This window comes from Varroa destructor, unplaced genomic scaffold (assembly GCF_002443255.2).
Source record: "Varroa destructor unplaced genomic scaffold, Vdes_3.0 BEIS01000001.1, whole genome shotgun sequence".
Classification (NCBI taxonomy): Eukaryota; Metazoa; Arthropoda; class Arachnida; order Mesostigmata; family Varroidae; genus Varroa; species Varroa destructor.
Window position 1 is genome coordinate 36,029,499 of NW_019211454.1, and position 24,145 is coordinate 36,053,643.

Genomic DNA, 24,145 nt, shown 5'->3' on the forward strand with positions numbered 1-24,145 from the left:
TGCGACGGCCTCCGCCAACGCGAGGATAGGTGAGCCTATCTTGGCCTAACCGAGCCTAGCTGGCTCTTTCTTCCAAGCTCAATGCAACTACACAAGCCTTTGTGTGCACTATTCCATCCTATGTCCTTTCGTTTCTCATACGTTTTGTCGTGCGTGCGCCGCGCTGCGCTATGCGAGGAAATTGTATCGAGCAGTGCTGTTTTTATTTTAGAGTGAACCTTCGATCTTTTTCTGCAGACTGCAGTGAGTGATCACGATAGCAAGGGGTCTTTCTGCCAGAAGTTGAGTAGATCCGTACAAATTCCGGCTGGCATCTTGTCTGTAGAGAAAGTCAAACGCTAAGACGAAGTGAAGTTCGATCCTACGGTACAGAGTAATAGTGGGCCGCAGCTATGCGCGAGTGAACCGCATCCGAAGCACAGAGAACAGCAATTGGGCAAAGCTCATCTTGCGCTGCCTTGTCAGTGAAGCAGCTGGGTAGAAGATGGCGGCTGTGCACCCCGAAACGTTATCCACGGAGCCTCTTCCGACGGGATGGGAGACTCGTTACGACACGCGTACCAATCGGCAGTAAGTGTCCGAATATCTAGAGCTAGAAGTACAAATGACCTATGCTTGTTATGGTTCAGTATTCGAAATGCGCTAAAATTGCTAAATGAGGTTGACTGGATTGGTTAAACGAGACAGAATGATGATGATGATTTTTCAGAGGAAAAAGGTTCCTTTCCACTGAACTTTGAGTAAGCTATTAACATGAATACAAATAAAATTAGATAAAATGGTCACGCAAACCAGAGCTCGGACTTGAAGGGAAAAACCTGGCAGCCCAATATTCCGCTAACAGCGCGATCTAACGAGAGACCTTGCATTTATATTGCAGAGAAGTTTATCTCAGTTAATTTCATACTTTAAGCTTCATTTAAACGACTTTTTTATTCAGTGTGTAACTTGGCTCATTGGATATTGGTGGCCAAAACGAGACTCAATAACAACTTCATCTATATCTTGACTGTGAAAAATGTTTGTAAATAGCCTTTTCAAATTGATTTATTTATGAAGCCATTGAGAGAATTCGTTACGAACATTTGCTTAGAAAATTTACAGCCAGTTCTACCTGTGCTACAAATGGATTTTTTTAAAATCAAATTTATGATAGGGTTGTCAGACCTGAAAGACACACTCTCGAATCCTTACGTAGGCCGGTTTTCCGCAATGTTGTTTCCGATTGATTCTGAGACAGATTTAATACTCCTTTGTTAGAAAAACTAGATTGAAAACAGGCATCGAGCGGTTATCTGTGTTAAGATAGCTGCCACTAAAAGTAGTATCTACGTAAGTGAAATGGTACACATTTGCATTAACTGACGTAGCGGGTTGTGCAGTAGCAGATGCAAGGGAAAACACTTCTTCCTGTGTTCTTTCAGCGATATCTATATTTGAATGGTTTTCACCTGGCGGTACTAAACCTAACGACTTCTTCGTAATTTGTATTTACTTGATACTGTCTGCATAACTAAAGATTTACCTCATTGTTATTATTGATTGAGCGTTTGAGTAGCATTTTCGGCGGCAATGATAAAAAAAAATGTAATTTACCTTTAGAAATTAACATCGTGGTTAGTTCGTAGAGCATGCGGACGTTATCATCTTTAGCCAATAAATACGAAAGAATATATGTTCGTTGTCCTGCAAAGACGTTCGCCTTCGTGCGGTACGTTAGATTTTTACGTACGTCACAGTTGCGCACGACATTGTTTTAGCGATCTCTGTAAGTGCTTGTTTAAAGTTCATCTCACATTTGCTTTTAGAGTTTGTTATATATATCGTTTATCTGTCTTATCGTCTCGGTAAAAGGCTTGCACTAAATAGCTATCGTTATTAGTGGATTGTTGGCAGGAGCAAAGAGTCGCGTCTCAAAAAGAATTTAATTATTACTCATTTTTGTGCCAGGCTTAAACTTCTACGCACGATACTGATACCAATATTAATGAATCGCCCATATGTCATTGCAAGCGATGTTGTAGAGAATCGTCTCATCCCGTCTATGTTTTGCAGACCAGCAACAGGCTTCATCCTCTTTTTTTGCTAACAGATTATGCGATGCTGCTCCCCTTGCTCAGAGTTCCGGCGAACCTTCAAGTAGGCCCCACGGCCTTTTGCTTAATTAGTTGCCCTCATTTCTACTCCTTGTAGTTGGTCTCCGTCGCTTCCTGAAAACACAATTTCGCTAGCGATTTTTGTCCCTCCTAGCTGCATCCATCAAGTTCCTACTATTCTTTTCTTTTCTGTGTCTATTTCTCGCATCTCTATCTTGCAGCCACTTCTTTTGTGAATCTCTTTGTTTCGCCAGGGACTCCTACTGAGCGCTATTACGGCTGTGCGACACATTCTCAACAGTAGCTAAGCGACCGAGCCAGGAAGATGCGTTCGGTACTGCGCATAATAGTAGTGTTCGACCAGTCTTTTTTTGTGTATTCTATTGTCCTGATGCAGCTACTTACAAATCATTACGCATTCCTTGTGTTTTGCCATTACCATAAGTGCACGCGCGGTCTTGAGTTTCTTCCTATAGGTATGCTGATTCCGCCATGTTTATGATCACCAGACATCATCACCATCAGGGCAGTCCATATAGCTGGACTATATGGACCGAGCTGATGCTGTCGTGGAAGGTAACAGGGCCAAAATGCACGTAAGACGACAACGTAGCAACAGCAGATCTACGGCAGAACTCCGATAGAACTCAAAGACTTGTCTTGCGTTGCGGAAGTCTTCAGGCGAATGAAATTGAACAAACGTCAATGCGCGTAGGCGAAGGGACCCATCGATTTCTTGACCAGACTGTAGAACATCATAACTCATGACGTGGTCTCTTTTGGACATTACTGCACACTGCAGGCAACGCGCAATGAATAAAGTTGATATTATTGATCATTTGAGCATTTAAAAAATTAATTTGGGGAACCAAGAGTAAACATAGTATTATTACTAAATTATTACGCTATACAAGACTGACAGATAAACTGGAGCGTAGGCAAATAAAATGTAATCTCTCCAAATATGAACCCATCTTGTTCCGCATATTGGTACCGTATGTATATATTTTAGCGCTAGATGTAGTATTTGTGTTACACGAATTGTGCACGCACATAGCTTATCATGAAGCCAGCACCAGCTTTCTTACCGGCTTTTCCCGCCAGTGATCTGACCATCGAATGACATGCATCGATCGCCGTCGATTTACTTCACTTACTTGTGGTATCTGAAGTTACTTGGCCATTTTTAGTGATGTCAAATTATTTATTTAGTCGCCATGAGTATATTGATTAGGAAAACAAAAAACTAATTCCAGACTTGAGTGGTGGGTCTTGCTTTTAGCCCTGAGCTCGACTAATCTGAACGCATTGCTGAACAGATATGTTTCAATGATTTGCACTTTACATGATTAGACTAACGATGGCCTTAAACTAGGCGCCTTTTCTATTCGATAGATCCGTCCTGAGGACAAACGAATTTAGTAAACTAGTAGAAGCATTTTGCTATGCTGTAGCGTCCTGTGGTATCATGCAGCTACCGGCATCTCTAATTATTATTCGGATTGACTTGCTGCTAGCCGCATGAAACGTACATCCACACAAACACGATGATTTTTCGATCTAATGGCCAGCTTTGGCGTTATTCATAAGGTCAGAAAAAGTTACTTACCGTGTTTTCTATTATGGAAAAAAAACCTATATTAATGCCTATATTATACATGCACGTATTTGCATGCATCAACAGAAGGAAAGTATAGGCATAGCAATGCATAGATTTAATCATTGGATGTGAAGATCTCGCAAGCTGTGCGGTCCTACAGCTTCGCCGTGAAGTTGACTACTTCTTGACAATGGTCATTTAACTCAAAGGCATGGTATATTCAAGCGTTGTCTATTGGAGAGTGTGCCAAAAAACTGTGTTGCACAAAAGTAGAATAAGCTAATTGATGTTCTATTAGGTTAAGAATATTAGGCGTACGGCTAGATATGGTCTGGAAAGGGTGGCTTATAGGTAACATCGTTGAGGTAGATATACAACACAGGTTGCCCAAAGTAGCGGATCGGATGAAACGCTATTTCTGCTGCCAACTAAAAACTTGAATCTGTTTCAGTGATCAAATGTCGGTTGCCCATAGCAACTTACCTCTGCTCTTGTATTAGCATATACACGGGGCTGCTTAATGTTCTCTATTTAATAACAAAAAAAATAACCAACATTATTTATTCAGTACAAAATGCATAAGGTTTTAAGCAAGAGTTTTTTTTGCTCTCGTTTAAAAAGAGCAAAACAAAAATATATAGTGATGAGGATGGATATGTCGTACAAGCTTGCAAATCAACGTATTTTCTAACGTTACAATTAGAGGTACACATAGATGAAAGGGCGGTTTTTTCTATCTTTCTGCGGGGCAGCGGGTGTCCTTAACCATGTGAACACCTTTTATAAGATCTGTCGACGGTTACGGGACGAGTGGGGAGGAAGGTGGAGTCAACAATGGAGCAAGGCGTCACTATATCGTATAACATCGTAGGAAATAGTCCGAGATGAGAACAATACAATATGTACCCAACTATACATTGCGAGCATCAATGACCATCCTGAAAGATATGAATATATTCGTCCACAATTGGTGTCCCGCACGAACATTTAGTGAGTAGATATCTTCTCATATTGATTCGACGAACACCACAAAATGAGAGCAGTATAAATCGGGAAGTTTGCACAATGTAAGCTTTTATTGATGCCATCTTCTTCTGCCTTGCACGGAAGTCCAACATCAGGAAGCTACGTTTCTTTGCTGATCTTAGAAGAGCTTTTCCGGATGAAGCAAGAAAAGCACCGATCCGGTTTTGTCAATGCTTAGTCCACTAGATGTGGGCAGCGCCAGCGCTGGAGGGACATTATGCATCTTCCCCCTGAGGAAAGGTTTCGCAGTCTTGAATCTATGGCTTTACTATAAATCTAGCCCTCTATCGATTATGTGAAATGTGGTAAGAATATATAGCTTACTCTGTAGCGTTTTGCATAGCACATACTATATACTTGAATAATTTGAAACCATTTAGATTGGTAGAATAACTCAAATATTATACACTTTGATTATATAAGACTGTTACAACGAAACCTGACATACTTTGAACTTGAGTGACCTTTGAACTATTTGGGCTAGAAGAACAATTTTATCCCAAAGTGCTCTGGCGGCTCCCATACAGCCAAATACCGACAATTCATATTCCCACATGTGATTTTTCTATCTGCGGCTTCTCGAAGTAAATCGTTAGCGAGATACATTTGCCCAATATTTCCGCCTTTTAACGCGCGTAATCATACGGACTTAGGTTTGGCAAATAAGCCGATTGAAGTCAACGTTAGATATTCCTTCGATCAATCCAGAAAGTAATTGAGGTTCGGCGATAAGAATTAGTGCTGTCATCAAGTTACCAGACTGCCGTGCCAACGGGTTATGAGATCCTCGAAAAACTTGGAGTACCGGGCTGCATTCATTGTTTTATTTGCGGCAAATATGTCATAGCAGGTGCCTTCGATTTTCATTTGCAAGCCATCACCTTACGTCCAAATCTACTCAGTACTGCCACTGACCTCGAGTTTTATTCAGAGCGACGCCATTTTCTCGCTTGGTCCCTCTCCAGCTAACAGCAGAGACTGAACCATATCTCATCTATGGCGACCGTACGCTTCGAGCAGGTTTTTGATGATTAAAGTTCAGCAGACTGCACGTGAAGTATGCCGCACGCATTTTTAACTCGCCTGGAGTCAATTCGTGGTGACTTATTTCTTATATTTTCAGTATTTGGGCTACGATTCTATAATACGCTACATGAAAAATGCCGGTTTCGGTCGACAGAACCTTTAGACTTCAAACTCTGCTCTTGACTTCACTGGTCTTCAACACTTTGATCTCTGTCCTTGAACTGTTTGTACTATTCTCTGCTTTCGCTTAAAGCCTCTTTGCCTATTGTCTTCACCAATCTTCGGTGAATCTACGCAGCGCTGTGGTCTTCAACTCATGTCTCCTAAAGTAAACTCGAGTGGTCTTAAAGGACTGGAGTATGTACCAGTCAAGCTTCTTGTGCTAGCGATACGTATATATATATGTAGTTATGTAAGCTATTAGACAATATATTGTTTCCTCTAAAAACTAGAGTAGAATTATTTTGTAAGACATAGAAAAATTTCATTGGGATAGCTGTGGCGTCCACTTAGTGCTTACAACTAGTTGACAGTATCTTTTAACTAAAGGACAGAAAAAAAAGTACGCATCTTATATGATATCATTCGTGCGGGTCCTTTGCCCATCAGCAATTTACACGCTGGATAGTTTTTCTGCACGACGATTATTGACGTGTGTGAACTACACTATTTACTTATCATGTGACTTACTCAAAGCCCAGCCAGGGTAGATCTAGAATATCAACATTAAAAGTAGGAGCTACATATATGATATGTACATGGTGCTCTCAAAGCGAGCAGACAGATTGTTGCTTAATCATGTACTTGTTGCATGGTAAAAATTAGACCTCTAGAAAGCCGAGTGAGTCATAACGCAGTTTTACCATCTATTCATACGTATTGTATTCGTGTATGATAATGCCTCTAGTGAACTGCAACAACGTATGGAGTTCCACTACTGACCATTACGTAATTCATGCTCTCTCGCTTTTAAGTACGCAACGAGGAATAATCCCGAAAGTACACAAGATTCTGCTGTTCTGAAATCCATACTTTATGTAATACATACGTGGACCAGTTCGAACCGGACATGCAAACATATTCTTACCAGTACAACAACTAATTACTTGTTTCTCACTTACGGGATCCGTTCGATTCAAGTGAACTCCTGTAACCTTACAGGATACGAAACAGCGTGAACACGTTCACCTCTGCAGGAATGCTTACAGCATTGTCTCTTTCTTTCCCTTTTCACTATCTGTTCTGCCTGTATCCTGTCTCTGCGTATGCGAGTGGCATACTGTTGCTATGCCTAGCAGCTAGACACAGTCGCCATCACCGTCAACTGATAGGGGCGGAGTACGATACAGCGCACGTACGTGCAAAAGTATCATAAGCGAATCGACGGCCTATTGGCCCATAGCAACCACTTTACCTCAGCTCGTCCCGCCAACGCGACCAGTGGTAATGGGAAGAAGGTCTCGGCTCTTCGACCCTGTTCGTCGCTTGGCTATATAGATATATATATATATATATACAGTCAGGTATATCGTATAAGCGTACAGCCACGTTAAAACGTGCGGTGGACGAACATTTAACGAGCTCTGTCGTCAGGAGAAATAAAAGGACAGACACAACGTCCATAGATAGATAGGTTTAAGTATGCACTCGAACCGAAGGAAATGTCTGCTGCGCGCGTCGATACAAAGTTAAATTGAAAGGACCTAACCAAAGCACGTCGTGGACGCACGTCATCGGCACACGTTTCGCACAGAACAATAAGAATAGAGAACACTCTTAGAGCGTCAAGCTGGGCATTTTGGACGATGGCAATGTGACACCGTTAGCGTCATTGAATAGTGCATCGGCTGCTGCATGAGGCTGCCAAATATGGCCTGACTCTATTTGGCTTGCTGTACTCAGTCAGAGCTAGGTGCATTGCAGCCAGGTGTAAAGAAAAAAGGAACAAATATTGGCGCTCGAAGATGCTACTACAGAGCAACCTATAGCTTCGGGGAACTTAAAATCTGACTTCGGGCAGACACAGACACTTCTTGATTGAATTAACGCGCGTTCGAATTCGATGCGGGCGTAGTAGCATTTTGTGGACGCTGGGTCTGGCAGGAGGTAATTAACTAACAAGATAGGGATTTTTTACGATCGTGTAAAGTGTTGACGAGGTCACCAAAAGGGTTTTGCTGACGTTGGATCTTCCGAGTAGAATGTTAATTCTACAAAGCCATAAATCTGACGAAGTCGACGAATGAGTAAAAGTTTATCAGCGAGTTAAACAATATGTAATCGAAACTAGGATCAAAAACGTCACATATCATATAGTACAATGATATATTAAAATAACAATCACACAATTGACCAACATGTGTGTATATAGTGGATCGTAGTATGATCACCTCAAAAGGAAAATCATTACTTCGAAACAGTTTATGTAGTAACAGCATATTTAAAAATAGGTTGTAAACATATATCAGCACAACATCACGGAAGACATCTTAAAAAAGTGCGAAGCACCCGTTAACAGCTACCTATAATTCAGGTAATTCAAACGTTTCGAGTTTTATGTCCAGCATTGCCGTTAGGCATTCCATCAGATGATGGGCTCCCTGCAAGAAACCTATATTACCTTGGCTTCAGAAGAGGGAAACAGGGCTCTGTCATTAAGGGATTACATGTTTTTTACGGTACGTTTAAACCGCAGTTGCGATTTGGACCAAAACCTCTACCCGAATATTAGAAAAATCGCAAGTATTATAAAAAAGAACATAATGATCAACCATTGCCAGCAAATACTGACACATGAACCACAGAATCGTAGCGAGTTTTCAATGATTTTGAGTTCGGCTCACGACCAACATAATATATTTTTGCCTTACTCAAAATTGGCCTTTTTCCACGCGCTGTTATCTACAAACATCTGTTCATATGATATCAATATTTCTGCAAACTCTAGATCAGATGAAATTGAAAATACGCACCTCATTTTTCGTTTTGCCCATGTACGATATCCATATTTGGCAAAAGGGCACAAATAAGATCGAAATTTTTTAAAGTGTTACAGTAATTTTTCGCCTTTTGACGGTTGTCCCTGACATCGCCCATATTCGCTACCAGACACATAGCCACCGCTCGCTGAATGCGTTGGGCTAAAGAGTTTGTGTCTGGTCAGTCCTCTCTGTCTGAGTGTTCATTCGTTTCGTCTTGTGCAGTCTCCGGACTCGTTGCATACATAGGCAGGCACCCAGTGCTTCGAAGATACGCTATCGTTTCAAAGAATTTAGTTCTCTGGATAGAGCGACATACAAAAAAAGGTACTCCGAGGGGCTGACATCAAACAGGGCGTTGTTTAATAAGTAAAATTTGAAAAAGGCTTAACATTGCCTGGAGGCGTGGTGAATCCCGCAGTTCAGAAAGCGGCGCACACCCATTCCTCGCCTGCTATTCGACCAAAACTTACAAGATTAAAATTATACACAGGCAAGGTGCCGCCAGATACGAGCTTCAGCCGAGGATAATTGGCTGGCTGCTGGGCGAATATTTATTCGAATACTCGTTCCCTATAAATTCATTTTAGTCCTGGAACAATTCAGTGTAATACAGTCTTTATCCGAGCAAAACTTGATGTAGTGCTTACTAAACACCTATTGACTCCGTATACCATATAATGGTTTTGTTAAAAACAAAACAACTTTTTTGGTAATATAATGACTAAATGTATACACATATATATATGTGATCCCGTAAAGCTTCAACCGCGTAGATATGTGTGATTTTTATGTGAAGATGAGGCGTGCTGCAATAGTGAATACACAACAGCTGCATACGTGCATGACCAGTGGCTGGGTTCGAGTAATAGATTATCTAATATAGTTCATAAAGGTGTACTTTACGGTGCCTATGTAGAGCGACGTCATGGGTCTTAAACCTATCCTTTGTGCACCTAAATCTAGTATTCTCTAGCCAGCCATACAAAAATCTTTGGGCTGGATAACGGAAGAGGCTTTCAAATGAACGCTTGCTCATTACACGAGCTTACGAGCATTTGAGCCACCTTTGGAATATTCTAAGAATTGCCCGCCGTTTTCTGTTTTTTTTTTTTAGTTTCTTCCGCCTAGATATTCTTTTCATGAAACGGGCCACTCTCGTTAGGTTACGTGCTTTCTACCCGGTTTCTGTTTCATCATTTCGAACATTTCGGCTCTCAACCCACTTCATTTCTGTCCACAAAAGATTACGTGTTTATTTAATAGCATTCATGAAAAATGAATCCCTAACTGACAACCGAATCAGAAATTTGATAGTTGATTCAGTAATACGCCTGTAAGCATCATCGTTGACCCTGTCCTTGCAAGGTCTTCAATCAGGATTTTATAGTTATCTCTGTCCTACCTCTGCTTTGGATCTCCAGGAGATGACGTAAACTTCTAAATTCTAAGTACGACTCTTCAAGACAGCTAAACGTGCACGTCTATAAATCGCATCGCGCAAATCACAAAATAGGAAGCGCATCGCTCTTGTTGTTTCTTGATGAAACGACCCCAACGTAACTTCTCCCAAACGCTCCGCAGAATATGGCTCCGTACGTTTTGTAAAAGCCTTTTGATGCTGTAAAAACCTAAAATTGAAACTTTCGTCCGCAAGTCGTAATAGAAATAATTTGCTAGGCGGAAGTTATTCCACTCTTTGCTCGTGACCAGGAGTTCGGTATATAGATTTAAGAGAATCTATTACAAATATTAGAATAATAAACGATGCAAACAGATCGCTACTTACGAGTAAAGGAAACGTATTGTGAATTTAGATAAGTAAATATAAACGCTGATTTCCCTATGACAACAACTGTAAAACCATTTTCACTGCGTTCTAAAGCAAACGTTCGTTTTCGAAAATGACTCCAGACTTGAAAATTTTCAAACCTTTCTATGATAGAGCCGACGCTCAAGTTTAACTTTGGTACCGAAAACCTTGCCATCTAAATCTCGGGGTTAAAATTGTCAAGTGTCACTGGATTGCAGTTATGTCTTTCCTCTTCGAAACCTTAGCACAGAACTTGAGCTACATAGGCTAATTGGAATATAGTAATCTGCCATATTTTTACAAGCTAAAAATTATATATTTTTTTGTAAAGTAAATTAATATAAGTTGTTAGCACCAGTCGTATGTATGCCCATCGAACGGACTGAAGAAGTTATGACAAATACGTCAGTGCAAAATAAGCAAGTAATTCGAAATTCACCGTAATACTTGGTCCATTTCCAGAGGAATTGTTCCGGTTGGCCTGTTTTTATTAGGCCCGTTCCGCTCATAACTAATTCAAAGTCAGCCTTGTAAAACGATGTTCCTATCGTTCATGCGAGCAGGCACAGTTAGCCAACGTTCAATGAGTTCCCGGTCTGAGAGACACGACCTATTTTAGGTACGCTGGTGGTTTATTACCCGTGGTTCATTTTTACCCGTGCGCAGATATCGTGTCGACGATGTTCGAGATATTCTATTCGCCTTACAAAATCAAATTAGGAGACTAATTGGTACTGGTGAATCTTAGATGCCTCTTGATTACTCGTGCATGAAAGTCATCAAATGTTATACTTACATTAACTTCATTTACTACTTGAAAGATGTTCGTGGATATTAACGCAGCTGGCTTTTCGAGTAACATTACGATCCACGATCGCTGTTAATGACTGTCGATTCTAATGATGAGACCGTAGTCACAAGATAGCAGCGATTAAGCCAATGAAAAAGCTGTTGACCTGACAGTGCCGAAACTTGTGACTCAGTTAAAAGATCGTCGTCATCGTCATCATTAAAAAATCATCAAACTGTCGACGACCTAACCGGTTCTTTTTCCAGGTCAACAGGGCTGAAAAAACCTTGCTAAGCATTCGATCTTTACATTAATTTTTCTGTCATCGGAAGCCATAATAGCGCCTACTAGCTAAAGGAGAAAGAGTGAGAGTTGTGAACGAAACTTCGTTTCTGGAAAGATTTTCAGGAGAGCCTTGCTAATTCGATTTAGACTTTCAACAAAGAGAAAATCTGAAAAGTTATATTCGTGTGTACGGTAGTATTTATGGTGAATCTCATTGCGGCTAAACCACACTGTCTGATAAGGTGTACTTTTTTTTTATGTAACACTATTAAGCGTAACGAAAAAGGAGTCATAAACATTATCGATACTGTGCCTTCTTAAATGGCAAACATTTTTGAAATTTAAACAAAAATCATGTAGCTGAATTACACCGATACACCTTTTTTCAGTACCATTTTGTATGATAAAGTTTGGTTGCTCACTTGTGAGAGTTATCCATTTATTATTCCCAGGTATCATATCTGTGTCATCAAAGTTTGTTTTTTTAATCTATATGTCTACAGGCACAAGGTGACCATCAGATCGTTAGGATCACAAAACACGAGGTGAAGCCGTTAGGTCGGCGTTTCTCCTGCGGATCTCAAAGAAAACCACAGAACATTCACCCAATCTAAGCAGGGATTCCCGCCCTACAAGGGGACAGGCCGTTAATCCTCATCGTCCCTAATTTTGTTGCGATGACTTTTTTCGGCCAAAGCAACCGCGGGATCCTTAGGACGCATCCCTTTTTCTTTGCCCACATGTAAAACTATAATTCCCTATTATCTACCTGTGTTAATATATTATCTGAATTTACAAACACTAGACTCTGTTATCACTGTGGGTTGTTGTGTCAGCTTGACTGCCGTTTTGGCATAATGTTTGGTTCATCCACTGAGCTCTACAGTCGCTTCACGACTAAGACTCTACGTCTCGAACCTTGTACGTTGTAAGCTTGTACTCGAGGGTGTACCTATTATGCGCATATCTTGCTGCCCAGATCGTGAAAAAGGTGTGCAGAAATCAAAGTGAAACATATCTCGTATCTTGGCAGGCCAGTACCACACTCCGTTGCCATCATATTCATAGAAAAGGCAATTTGCTAATCCATCGTCTACAGCGTAACGAAGTTTACCCTGGCGCAAATATACATAAGGGTATCCAGCCCCTGCTTCTGATAACTCCCATTTCATCTGCTTCTCTGTCCTCTCCTTAATGCGTGTAAAACCAGACACGCTACCGAATTCAAACGAAAGAAAGGACTTGGCCAAATGCAATCTTTGCAATTGTTGCGCTATCGTCACCAATGCCATTATCTGTATCCTAATTTTAATCACAGAAGTTCAAGATATGAGATAAAGTATATAGATCAACTATTCAAAAGCATATCTTTCCACCTACAACGGTCAACTCTTTGAATATCCATTTGCTAATTAGAATGCGTCCTAATGCGACTTTGATTTTCCGATTTAAATCGAACAAAGAGACAATTTTAGTATGTGTTTTTATTTCCACACAGTAGAGAAGTGTCATCTACATTTCCAAAGACGGCAATCGTTCTTTTTCTTAGCCTTGGTTTATTCTAAATTGTACTGTGTATGTCTTTCTCTATGGCTTCGTATATCTGGTCTTTTCGCAGTTCCGCCCAGTAGCTTCTTGTTGTCATTATCACTCGACCGTACGATATTGCTAGAGTCGAAGGGTCTGAAGCAAAATGGTTTTTGCAAAAATCTATTGTCTTCAGTGAATGAGTGCATGTATATGTTGGCTGGATGCCACACGCCAGCCACTTACCCTGCGAGATATCGCCTGGGGAGTGGATGGATGATACAGCAGGCAAACTAACGACAATTGGGCCACAGATAAAAAAAACACTTACGATTCTGAACAGAACCCATTTATTATATATATGTACATAATCACACAAAAGTCGCTTGCTCCGTGCCTTGTCCCTGAGAGCTATTCTATCAACCCCGGAGCTGTTCGCGTTAAGCGAGCTCTGTATAGCACGAGGCTGAGCGCCCTACGAGGCGCTATTGGTGCTACGCATATGGGGCTGCAAGCCAGCCCCGTGGGGCTGCAAGACACTTAGATATTTTTCCCTCACTGACTCACGGCTGCTACTTCAGAGATTGTCCTTTTTAGACGGGCCTTCTAAGGGGCACCTCCACAAAATTCTCGTCGACTGCTCCGCTGACGCCTTAACAAGTAGTATCCAAGTTGGTAGTGAACAAAACAACAGCATCAGCAGCGGTAACATCTGAATCAGCTGCCATTGCAGTCGCTGCAGAAGTTATGACTCAGCGTCCATTACAATAGCCGTAGTGCCGTTGATGCTTAGTTCTCTAAGAGCCTAAAGTAACTGAAAGACATGGATCGAGTCTTCACTAACTACAGCTACAAACAGAGTTATTGTGTATTGAGACGAGGTATCCGCTAAAAAACTATGGACTTTTTTTGCAAACGCAACATTTCTTCCTGCAATTGCTAGCCTTATTTATTCCAAGAAAATATGCGCTTGCGTATTGATGGGTGCCAGATTTTTCTAGACAAAGTACTTGCAACATGCCCGTGCTGCTCTATTCTGAGTGCTTCGATTAAGCAATGTTTAATGCTCTGGCAGAGAGGCTTACCTGCATAAATATATATAGACCAACGTTTGAGAAAATAAAAATGCATCCAAATAGCAATGCAAATGATTTCTAGAGTACTCCATAGTTTACGAATAGTATGACGATAAATATTTGCTATCTATTGGGGAGCTGTTACCTGGCCAATGAAACACTTACTCAAATTTGTTATATTCTTTCTATAGCCTTCCGCAAGCTTCTGTGTGTTCTGGCTATATTTGTATGGTCTATCGACTACGTTCAGCTCGCTGTATCTTGTCTAGCTTTATGGTAGTCAACGTTGGAGGAGAGCATATGAATTAAATTGATTTGTCCGTTTACGAACGTCAATTACTTAGATCTCTTTTCAAAGCTTAAAATCGGGGGGCGTCTCTTCCTTTGCTTGTTGAAGTCACGTTTGTCTGGCGGATTATCTAACTTACAGCTGGCAGAACACAGATCGTTTGTAAATGTCTGCAGAAACCTGGGAATTTCCCCATCTCGAAGGCAATGCTATCCAAGCGTGTGTGTACGCTTTGCCGGGAAACAGCTGGCATGGGTGTGTATATTGTGGGAGTATGGGCGAAGTAAGCGAACGAAATAACTTACGGCCTCACAGATGTGGCCAGTGGCCTAGGAAGCCAATCAGGCAAGCAAGGCCCAAAGCAAATTGGTAGTTTCGATCATCGTTTTATGCATCAGAGAGATGTGGTAGTGGGCCTGTGTGACTACGCTTGCAAATAACCCTTAGCCTAGCCATAAAAGGTACTGGATATGTTTATCGACCGTGGTCTTAGATTTAAAGGTTCAGATACGAATGTCTAAAAAAATGATTCTGTGTTACAAGGAAAATTATTCACTAGCCAAAGGAGCTCCAGTTACTCTGACCCAAAAAAATGTCATCGACATGCGGTGTGTAAGGTCGATCTACACGTACCGAACCGATCAAGATTTCCGAACACCCACTAGTCCCTCGCTATTCCTTTGAGGGTTAAATACTAAAATGATCGACGAAGGGAGCTCGAAAAGTATTTTATGGGTGGGCTTCGCCAAGTGTTCATAGCTCTCGGGCAGGGTTAATTCATTGTACTTTAATTGACTCGGCTGGTATCAAGCTAACTTGAGCAGAACCAAAGATGGAGCAAACCGAATCAAAGTTATATGGGAAGCACCATAGACTTCTATTCCCGTATGAGCTGCTAATCTTGTATAATCTAGTTCCTTAATAACTAACAGTTCTTGAGTATTGTTGCATGGTTATATTAAGAATGCAAATAGCGATTTCCCGCTAGTTTTATTTCGTATTACATATGCTAACATGTTGCATGCGTAAACGCGGCCTTTGGTTGCTACGTTGCGGAGTCTAAATGATATCAAGGGTTCGCGCGTCTAACGTATAATAGAGTTTTCTGAGCAGGCAATCGGAAAATGGCCCTGGGGCGGCCTGCGTATAGAAATGTGCTGAAACGGGGGCTGAAAGCTTCTCCAACAACACCTTTTTTTCGAAGCAGATATACTGAGGGTTCATCATTGGCTCAGTTTTAAATCTTTTCGGAAAATATTTGCCTGAGACATAAATTGGATTTCCTTTGTGCTTCAATTGGCAGCTCTAGACGAGCCCCTGACAACACCAGCAATGCAAATGATCGTACTATATCTTTGTATGTGGAAGGTTCATATTAATAAATTAGAACATTATAAATCGGAATCCATACCAATATGTATTTTGAATCCTGACACTATGGCTTGCAACACCCCGTATTTAGTGAGGGCTTAGGAATGCAGCGTTGGTGGACTCGGTAAACTTCGCCTAACACACAACTTAGTGTGTAGCCTTTTTTTGCGGCTTTTTATGGCAGCGATCATGTTTACATCTAGATAAGGGCCATGAGGCCTAATTACGCGTCTACGAGTGAACTTGTGTTAAAGGAATGCTTACGCATGGAAATTTACGAATATTAATCGTATGATAAAATACCTAAAGTCAAATTAAGTACCCAAAAATAGACGTAACATGAAAACTTCCTCTCTATTAAAAGGTATCGTAGATCATATAACTGCTAACGAAGTGTAACTGAATCACCTTTATTTATCTCGGCCTTCGTTTCCAGCTATTTTGTGAATCACGCCGACCACACGACGACTTGGGAAGATCCAAGGCTGCGATATCCCCAACTGCAAAATGTAGGTTAAAATACTAATCTATCGCTATACTTTTGCTTTCTATATAATAATGTTCGCTACAATCACTCCTCCATAAAAAAACTCTTCCAAACAGTAACCTATCAATGTAGCTTTGTCATGCGACGGATAAAGGAAGACTGGGAGAAAATACTTCGTAAGAAAAAAGGAAGCTTAAAAAAGCCTATAGTTTACATATGACGATACATATTTCATTTGGCAATATGTAAGTAACGGAGTGTTATTAACGTGTTATTAGGGAAGTTACGCTAAGTACTATCTTTACGGGAGCGGCAAGACGACGCCAGATTCAGCAATCAAGAGCAAAATCTATCATGATGACGTTATTTCGGTAAGCACGTACAATATATGTATATAATGTCTGTAAAATCTATGTGCAATATTCTACCATCGTTTGTCATATTGTTTATGCGTTACTGAACATTGAATTTAATTAGATACTCTTATTAAACGATCATATCTTATGTGTTTCTGACTAAATAATATTTGCTTACAACCATAGAATTGCCCACCGCCTTATTACGGTATGCTTTACTATCCACCACCGTTGGCCCCACCCGCCTACACGGCAAATGTGCAAGGCTCGCCAAGGGATGGTTTCTACACGCCAGCTGCGCGAGCGATGGGTCAATATTCACCATTTTTTGGCAGTCCGAAGAGTCCACTTAGATTCAAGGTATGGCTTAGTGTTATTTTGGATCCATATTTCATAAATCCAGAGCAGTACTTGCAAATATATGTATATCATTGCATTGTATTAATATAGCAGAGTATATTCTACCGTATAATAGTACGGGTAAGTTCAGGTTTTAGACACAATCTACTTAATCAATAAATTGATTGTATATTTCTATTTTGCGTCAGTTCTTGCAGAAGTTAAACACCGAAATTGGTGCTCATATGGTCAGAAAATTCTAATCGTAACCTTTTCCCATGCAATAATGATTGATTTCGTTTAGAGTGATAATAAGATCGTGGTGGACGACAAACTGCTGGCAAAACTCGTCGTGCAGTTTCCCACCGTGGAAGAAGGTCATATCTTTTCGCTACTTAAGCAGTACAACAATCGGGAGAACGTTGTTGTTGGTGCACTTCTGGCAGAGGTAATCATAATACTCAAAAACCATATTGGAATAAACGATACTCGATGACAAGATTTCTTGAAATGCAATCAAGGCACAAGAATTATCTTACATAAATAGAACAAGAACAAATCGCCTTCTTTTTGCTTTTTTTTTTTATGTATCTGGCGTTTTTCTTAACTCGCGTATTGCAGGGATATCCTCGCGCACAGACGAACCCCTCGGGTCACGAGAATGTGCCACCTAAACTGACACAAATCGACGAAGCATTACTGAGCAAACTGCACTCGTACTTTCCTAAGGTCGACACTGACTACATTCGAAGTCTTCTGCACAAGTGCGTACTGCATTGCATGCTTCCCGCATAGAACTTAGTTTTCTGTTAAACTACCTCCATCCTTATCTGTGAATAGGAGGATACAAAAGATAAGATAAAATCTCTGGCTGAGTTTAATATTGGCCAGAATATCACTGGTCCTTTGGCCTGTTTATTAGGGTGTGCGGATTACATTGCTTCTCTGAAACGTTTATTATTTCTGTAATCCTTCTGCTACAGATTCAACAATGAGGAACATGAAGTTACAAGAATTCTGGTTAGCGGTCCTGAGAGCTACAACATTCGTCAGCCTGTATCGCACCAGCAAAGCCCGCTTGTTAAGGTCCGGTTTCTCAAATTGCTCTTCCCTGATGCCGATGAAGCGGACATATATCTTGTGCTGCAGAAGTAAGTGCACTTCAACGAATCCTATCATTGACAGGAACGGACGCCTTAAATATATCGTATTCGTTATTATTAACTAAATAACGTATTATATAATATGCGTTTCTTTGATTTTTACTTCAGTACGGACAATAATGCAACTGAGGCAATGGAACATCTTGAACAGCAGGGATACAAAAAGCTCGAAGCGCCTCAACGAAGGCCAAATGCCGTTCCCAAAGAGCCGCCCGTGCCACCGAGGTCGACGGAACTAAAAAGAGCCAATAAAAATCCTACGCCATCTTTACCCGACCAAAAGAAAAGTATGTAACTCTGTACGAAACTCTTAGCCCTATTCAATGAATAATCAAGATGGATTGTTCGTGCCTTACTCTCTGATCCCGCCGTTCGAAATTTTTATCCTTCTTCTAACCTCTAGCAGCAGCAAACCCGTTTTTTTTTTTAGAACTGTAAGTATATTGTGTGACCAAAATGTCAATAGGGTAATGTGCATTTTTAGCAAAAAGAGCTCGCTTGTTGCGCGCGTACCATCCTGCTAAAAACACAAAATACATACTTCGTGCTTGCAGTCATCGAAAAACTAAAAGAGGAGTATCCTAACATCGACCCTCCGCTAATCACCATGGCTTGCGAGAGTGCCTCGTGGATCGAGGAACGCACAAAGCACTTACTGGAGAGCGTGAAACCGACTGAAAGGTGAGCGCAGGACATCGTGTAGCGAAGTCGAGAAGCAAATTTTTCTGTGAAACAGCCCTGTGGATCAAAAACATATAGTACAAATCACGTAAAGCTACTGAAACAGTATGTGTCTAGCCTGGTGGCATTATTGCGTTTGCAGATATCCTCTCTTGTCAAGTTTCGATCATTTCATCTCTCCTACGCGGAGTCTTTTTACGCGTAGGGCTGTTGTTAGCTAAGACTTTTTCGTTTCCGTGTTTGGTAAAAGGGCAACATGGGAAGCAGTTTAAGCATAGCTACGCTTAGCTGTACGAAGAAACATTCTACTCATATCAAATTAAGCCTTGGAACAAATCATTCTATGAACAGAAAACGACATCTGTTGTTTGGTCGCATTTGAATGGTTCGGGGTCCCACGATCTGAGTTAATACGATTATAAAACCTATGGTAAACTGTCAATAACGCTTCAGAACTATAGAGGATCTAATAGTTAAAAGGTGTGCAAATTTGAAAGGTTCTTGATTTTCTGCATAGTATTCTGTTACCTTAAGCCTTGTGAGATCGAATGATTTATGAATCCAAATGATCTGAAAATTTGCACTTGCATTTACTAACCAAGAACGATCTTTTTGTAATGATTTGCAAACAGAGCTCCAATGAGTTCGTCTATGCAGGATCTTCTCAAGGAGATCTTGCCTCCTGCCGACGGTGTTGAAAGACCTCCCAAGTTGCCCGACGAACTTCGTAAGGCTGATAAGGCAACAGCCACGTCACCAGAGGGCAAACCTGAAAAAACTCATCGGGTGAAATTCTTCCGAAGAATATTTCGCTTTAATAAAGCGACATCAACTCAAGAGGATCAGCAATGTCCTGACGCAAGCCGGCCTACAGTCAAAGGACCTGACCCTAAGAATATGAAAGGGCCCTCGAGCAGAAATATTCTGTATGTTGAGAACACCTCTTATCACGCTTTCATGCTCTATATTCTCTATTATCTGTGGCAGAACATTTTCATAATTACCTATCTATCTCTTTACAAAGCTATCTTAAACAAACTATCATCTATATTCAGTGTTCTAACTGTACCCTATCGTTTAGCAAACTTACCCTTCCTATTATGGATTGGTAATACTTCAACTAGCTCACATACCCAGTCACATGTCGTTCATATCGATCAAGCTGTGAGATTCATTTTTCCTTCTGGTTTCTTTCACTGATTGCCCGCTAACACGCACCGATCACGCTTGTTTTGGCTTCCGTGTGTTTCAATCACTAATCCCATCGCAGAAGAGACTACATGCCATGGTTCGGCTCGAATGCGTCAAATCGCAAAGGTCCAGACAGCAAAAACGCTAAGGGAACCGACCAGACGAAATTGGCCAAGGGCAACGATCCCTCGAAAGCGAAAGGTCCAGATGCTTCGAAGCAGCAAGGTACTAAAGTGAAGGTGAAAGGATCGCAGTTCTCATTCTTTAAAAAAAAGGACAAAGAAAAGCACGGAAGCACCACAGCAGGGGCCAATTGCCAACGAGTTATAGAGGTACAGTAATCGACAGCAGAGGCGAAAGGAACGTCACGTAATTCCAGTTGATGATAGGGAGCCGAGGGTACATTCTGTTAATTCCTTCGCACCGAAACGTGGGCCCTCGTCTGCGCCATCCCAAACAAACCAAATCGTTTTTCTTCAGTTACTGTGAGCACCGCATTGCTCGAACAGTTCGATTTGCCAGCTACGAATCCTCTAACACATTCAATTAGACTATAGTATCTACCACGGCTTTGGTGTCGCATCAACCCACCATCGACGACCGTATCTGGATGATGAGAATACATAAAAAAAAAAAGGTGTTAACGTATCCAAAGACGAGAATATCATCTAGTCTGGGTAGGATTTCGTGGCAAGCGTCAACAATTATCATTAAAGCCAGCATTCACGTGTGCTAGTGGTGTTGTTGAGGATGCCGTGAGTCCCCGTGATAGCTTAATGGGTAACGTACTTGCCTGCCAATATTAGTCGGTTTCGGTTTGAACCCGGGTCCTGTGCTGGCAGCCAACCGTCTGATCGAATGTCTAACGGCGACACTGAACGGAGAACTCGAAGCATCCAGGGAAAGCCATACAATTCACATAGCAATAGGCAATAGACAGATCGGTCAATGTCTGTCTTAATGGCATAGTGTCGCGTAGGATTTCTTGACGGTATGCGACAATTCGACTCAGAACTTCAACGTTTACGTCCTAACGGCACCAACTGTTGATCGTCCTGCCACCCCATGGCTAGCAAAGAAGCATCAACAATATGCGAAGTATAATAAATAGAGCAACACACTATTAATAATGCCCCTTATACTGGACAATGGGTAAGAAGAATACTTTCAAGCATCGTACATCGTCATAATAGCATGCCACTACACTATTGTAGTAATATGAAAGTTTGAACACTGAACGAATGAATTGAGATGACAATATAAACGGAAAATATAAAAAAAAAAAATATGAGGGGAAAAAATATGAAATCAATCGTTGAATTTAAGAACACTCTTTTCTGGCGAATCGTACCTGGCCTAGTTTCATGACTTGCTATTGTGCAGAAAAAACAACAAACGATATCCAGCGGATACAGTATCCATTTGCACATTGTACACATCACATTAATCGAATGTATACAACGTATTTCGATCAGTGATTCGAAAAAATTCCGTTCACACACGAAATGACGAGGAGAAGAGACGTCGATGTAAGTTAAGGTAACTACTATTATCAATACTGGTATTAATATTACATGGTGATAGCTACATCTCATAACGAAGAATAGAGCAGTATGTATGGATGGATGGTAGAGGTTACGCCGTAAACAGCTCACTATTAGTTCAGGTAGAATGGATAGATGAACGAAGAGTTTAGGAAAGGGTAATGTTTACTACTTCTCTTTAGAAGCCAAGTTTTCTATTATGGACACATAATCATAACGGGCACAGGTAATATGGCAGACAAATGATAGTCACTGTAAGAAGCCGTTTTCCGTAGATCATACGCATCCAATCAAGCGAAACCATCGTACAGATTTTCAAAAGCCCCGATATAGGTAATGGAACGGAGAGAACAAGCAAAACATTTTTACACATATGGTATAATCGATGGACAATAGCAGTGTATGGTAAATCAACGTACGTTAATATAAGATCGTACTTTGCATACATGCCGATACTGATACAATGAATGTCGATAACCACTAGTAAATGTGTAAAATTAGTCCTGTAAGAAGAACTAGCTTAGAACTTTGTTGGCACATCAAATTCGTGTCCGAAATGTAGCCGGTCAATGAAGACAGAAGAAATTTGACTGGAGTATTTTGGAAAAAAGTGAAATATGCCCGTTTGTCCAACCCGGGCTTATTGGTGTTGCATATTTGCGAGGCTAATGCTTCCCGGAAATTTTTCACGATATAAAAATTTAGTACAGTCCGCAGATATTAAATGGAAAAATTAGGAGAAACTGGTCCGAAGAATTGCAGATGTGATCCATCTCTATGACGTTATCTTTAGCAAAATTACAGCAGTGTCCTAGACGGTTCGAAATGAAAATCCGCTGCCATCCTCGCCGCCAACAATAACATGATCTCATTTGTAACAAATGAACGCTTGTCGTCGCCCAGCTGGGGGCAGTTTCCCGCTTCAAAGCGTCTTCATATTGCCCGTGAACCTAGTCCTTATTACACTGGCAGATCCTGTGCATATGGTATGTTTTGGAAAAAGATGCGTTCGTTATGGACAGGTTCTATTTAGTATATTTCATATATGCCAAACTCTTCTCACACTAAAATCATGGAATACTATTGGACATTCGGAAACACTTAATTAACATTTTGTATACTTTCCTTGACTTACGCATACACCACCCATTCATATTAATAGAAACAAAACGATATTATACCAAGTATGCCAAACTGTATTGACTGGAACTTCCAAGAGCATTAATCGTATCGTATCAAACGATATTTTGTTAAATACGAACTAAAAATCCTTTCGTTCTAGGCATAACAAACGGTCATAACAGACAACGTAATGTTTTGACTACGAATGAGGTTTGTATTTACAGTTTCTTTTAAAGCGATCTGCCATCTCTGTGCGCGATACGAAAGACTCTCTCGGGAAGTCAATCATGCAATGTTTACTGAACCAGGGGAATACTTTTAATGAGATATATATACATAATTCAGAGTGCGGATGGAGTTTGTTTGTATGGATGCGAAACGATGGATATGGATATTTTGAATGTATAGGAAGGTGGACAAGCGTGTTCCTTTGAAAGCGCAGACCTTATGAACAAGCAGATAGTGCCGCAGGTATGAGCTACCAGAAAAAGATAAATCATATGAACTAAATTTAATCATATTGATTCAGTTTAGTTCGTATGATGCACTGCGACGTAAGCCAAATCTTAGCCGCCTGGTTTCGGCTATCTATTTGATTCCCCTTTTTTAAATAACGTTTTTAACAGTAGGTGTAATTTAACGACGACGACGACAAAAAAAAAAACACGAACTCACGTTCCACATGTAGCGCAGTAGTGCTTTGAGGCGTTTCACCTAGATGCGTATCTCTCAGCCTCTGTCGCTATATTGTGTCGTCTTGTCCAACATAAAGAAAACTTGAAAGGGTTTAACAGAGAGAGAGAGAGAGAGAGAGAGAGAGAGAGAGAGAGTACAATACAGTCTCTTGGAGGAGTTCGGACAGTTGACTGCGTTGTTGAAAGGCTCAACCCGCACAAATTTAAGGACACATGTCAGGAAGCGTATTTTGAAGCTGTTCGAAAACAAACAGATCTTACTATCGTCGCTCCTGCAACATGGCGATCCCGAAATTGCGACACTAATACGTTACTTGTTTCCAGCCGCCCAAGAATTGATTTCCATACAGTCGCGTGCAATATCTAGCAAACAACATAAAGAAGTAACCGATCTGCAAACCGGTCTTAAGCTAAAATGTGCGTGCAATATAAATAAAAACAACTTTGTCCCACAAAACCGATATATTCAAGTAGCGATTATAACTAATTCTAGCAAAATATTCAAACTAGAATGACCGCAAGAATCCACTAACTACTAGCTCTAAATAGTTTACTAGGAAATAACGATGTTCCAATACTGCAGTTTCTTACAGATCGAATGAATCAACAATAACACTAAATATATCGGTTTTGCAAGGAAAGCAAAATTCCAAGTGGTGCAATCGGCCTAAGTACTAGGCCCCTTACTAT

At 40.8% G+C, this 24,145-nt stretch overlaps 1 protein-coding gene and 2 long non-coding RNA genes across 8 annotated transcripts in view; 1 reads left to right on the forward strand and 2 right to left on the reverse strand.

The window, feature by feature from the left end:
• LOC111255625 (uncharacterized) lies at positions 1-20,435 on the forward strand. The gene is made up of 11 exons (XM_022817780.2): positions 1-570; positions 16,314-16,386; positions 16,643-16,735; positions 16,907-17,080; positions 17,364-17,507; positions 17,681-17,823; positions 18,043-18,210; positions 18,331-18,509; positions 18,777-18,903; positions 19,536-19,829; positions 20,174-20,435. The coding sequence occupies exons 1-11, from the start codon at positions 485-487 to the stop codon at positions 20,433-20,435; spliced, it is 1,743 nt and encodes a 580-aa protein (XP_022673515.1). The 5' UTR covers positions 1-484.
• LOC147758573 (uncharacterized) lies at positions 564-7,563 on the reverse strand. The gene is made up of 3 exons (XR_015329059.1): positions 6,870-7,563; positions 2,502-2,892; positions 564-2,210 (listed from the first exon to the last, which is right to left on the reverse strand). It is a non-coding gene; the product is annotated as an uncharacterized LOC147758573 (long non-coding RNA).
• Positions 13,475-24,145, reverse strand: part of LOC111255626 (uncharacterized) — an 18,003-nt gene continuing 7,332 nt past the window's right edge. Inside the window, exons 1-7 of one of the 6 annotated variants that reach the window (XR_015329029.1) lie at positions 21,446-21,586; positions 20,888-21,163; positions 20,037-20,700; positions 19,502-19,672; positions 18,879-18,960; positions 16,286-18,254; positions 13,475-13,946 (exon numbers count right to left, since the gene is read on the reverse strand). This is a non-coding gene — a long non-coding RNA (uncharacterized LOC111255626). Of the gene's footprint in view, positions 18,255-18,878; positions 18,961-19,501; positions 19,673-20,036; positions 20,701-20,883; positions 21,164-21,445; positions 21,587-23,435; positions 23,495-24,145 lie in introns of those variants that run through there. The other 5 variants (XR_015329026.1, XR_015329031.1, XR_002675583.2 and 2 more) reach the window with 5 other exon arrangements.

What these genes read in the sequence shown, in the direction of transcription:
- LOC111255625 (XM_022817780.2), top strand. Translation starts at nt 485, where the DNA reads ATGGCGGCTGTGCACCCCGAAACGTTATCCACGGAGCCTCTTCCGACG. An exon ending in ATTCGAAGTCTTCTGCACAA is followed by an intron (nt 17,824 to 18,042) that starts GTGCGTACTGCA and finishes CTTCTGCTACAG; the next exon opens with ATTCAACAATGAGGAACATG. An exon ending in AGCGTGAAACCGACTGAAAG is followed by an intron (nt 18,904 to 19,535) that starts GTGAGCGCAGGA and finishes ATTTGCAAACAG; the next exon opens with AGCTCCAATGAGTTCGTCTA.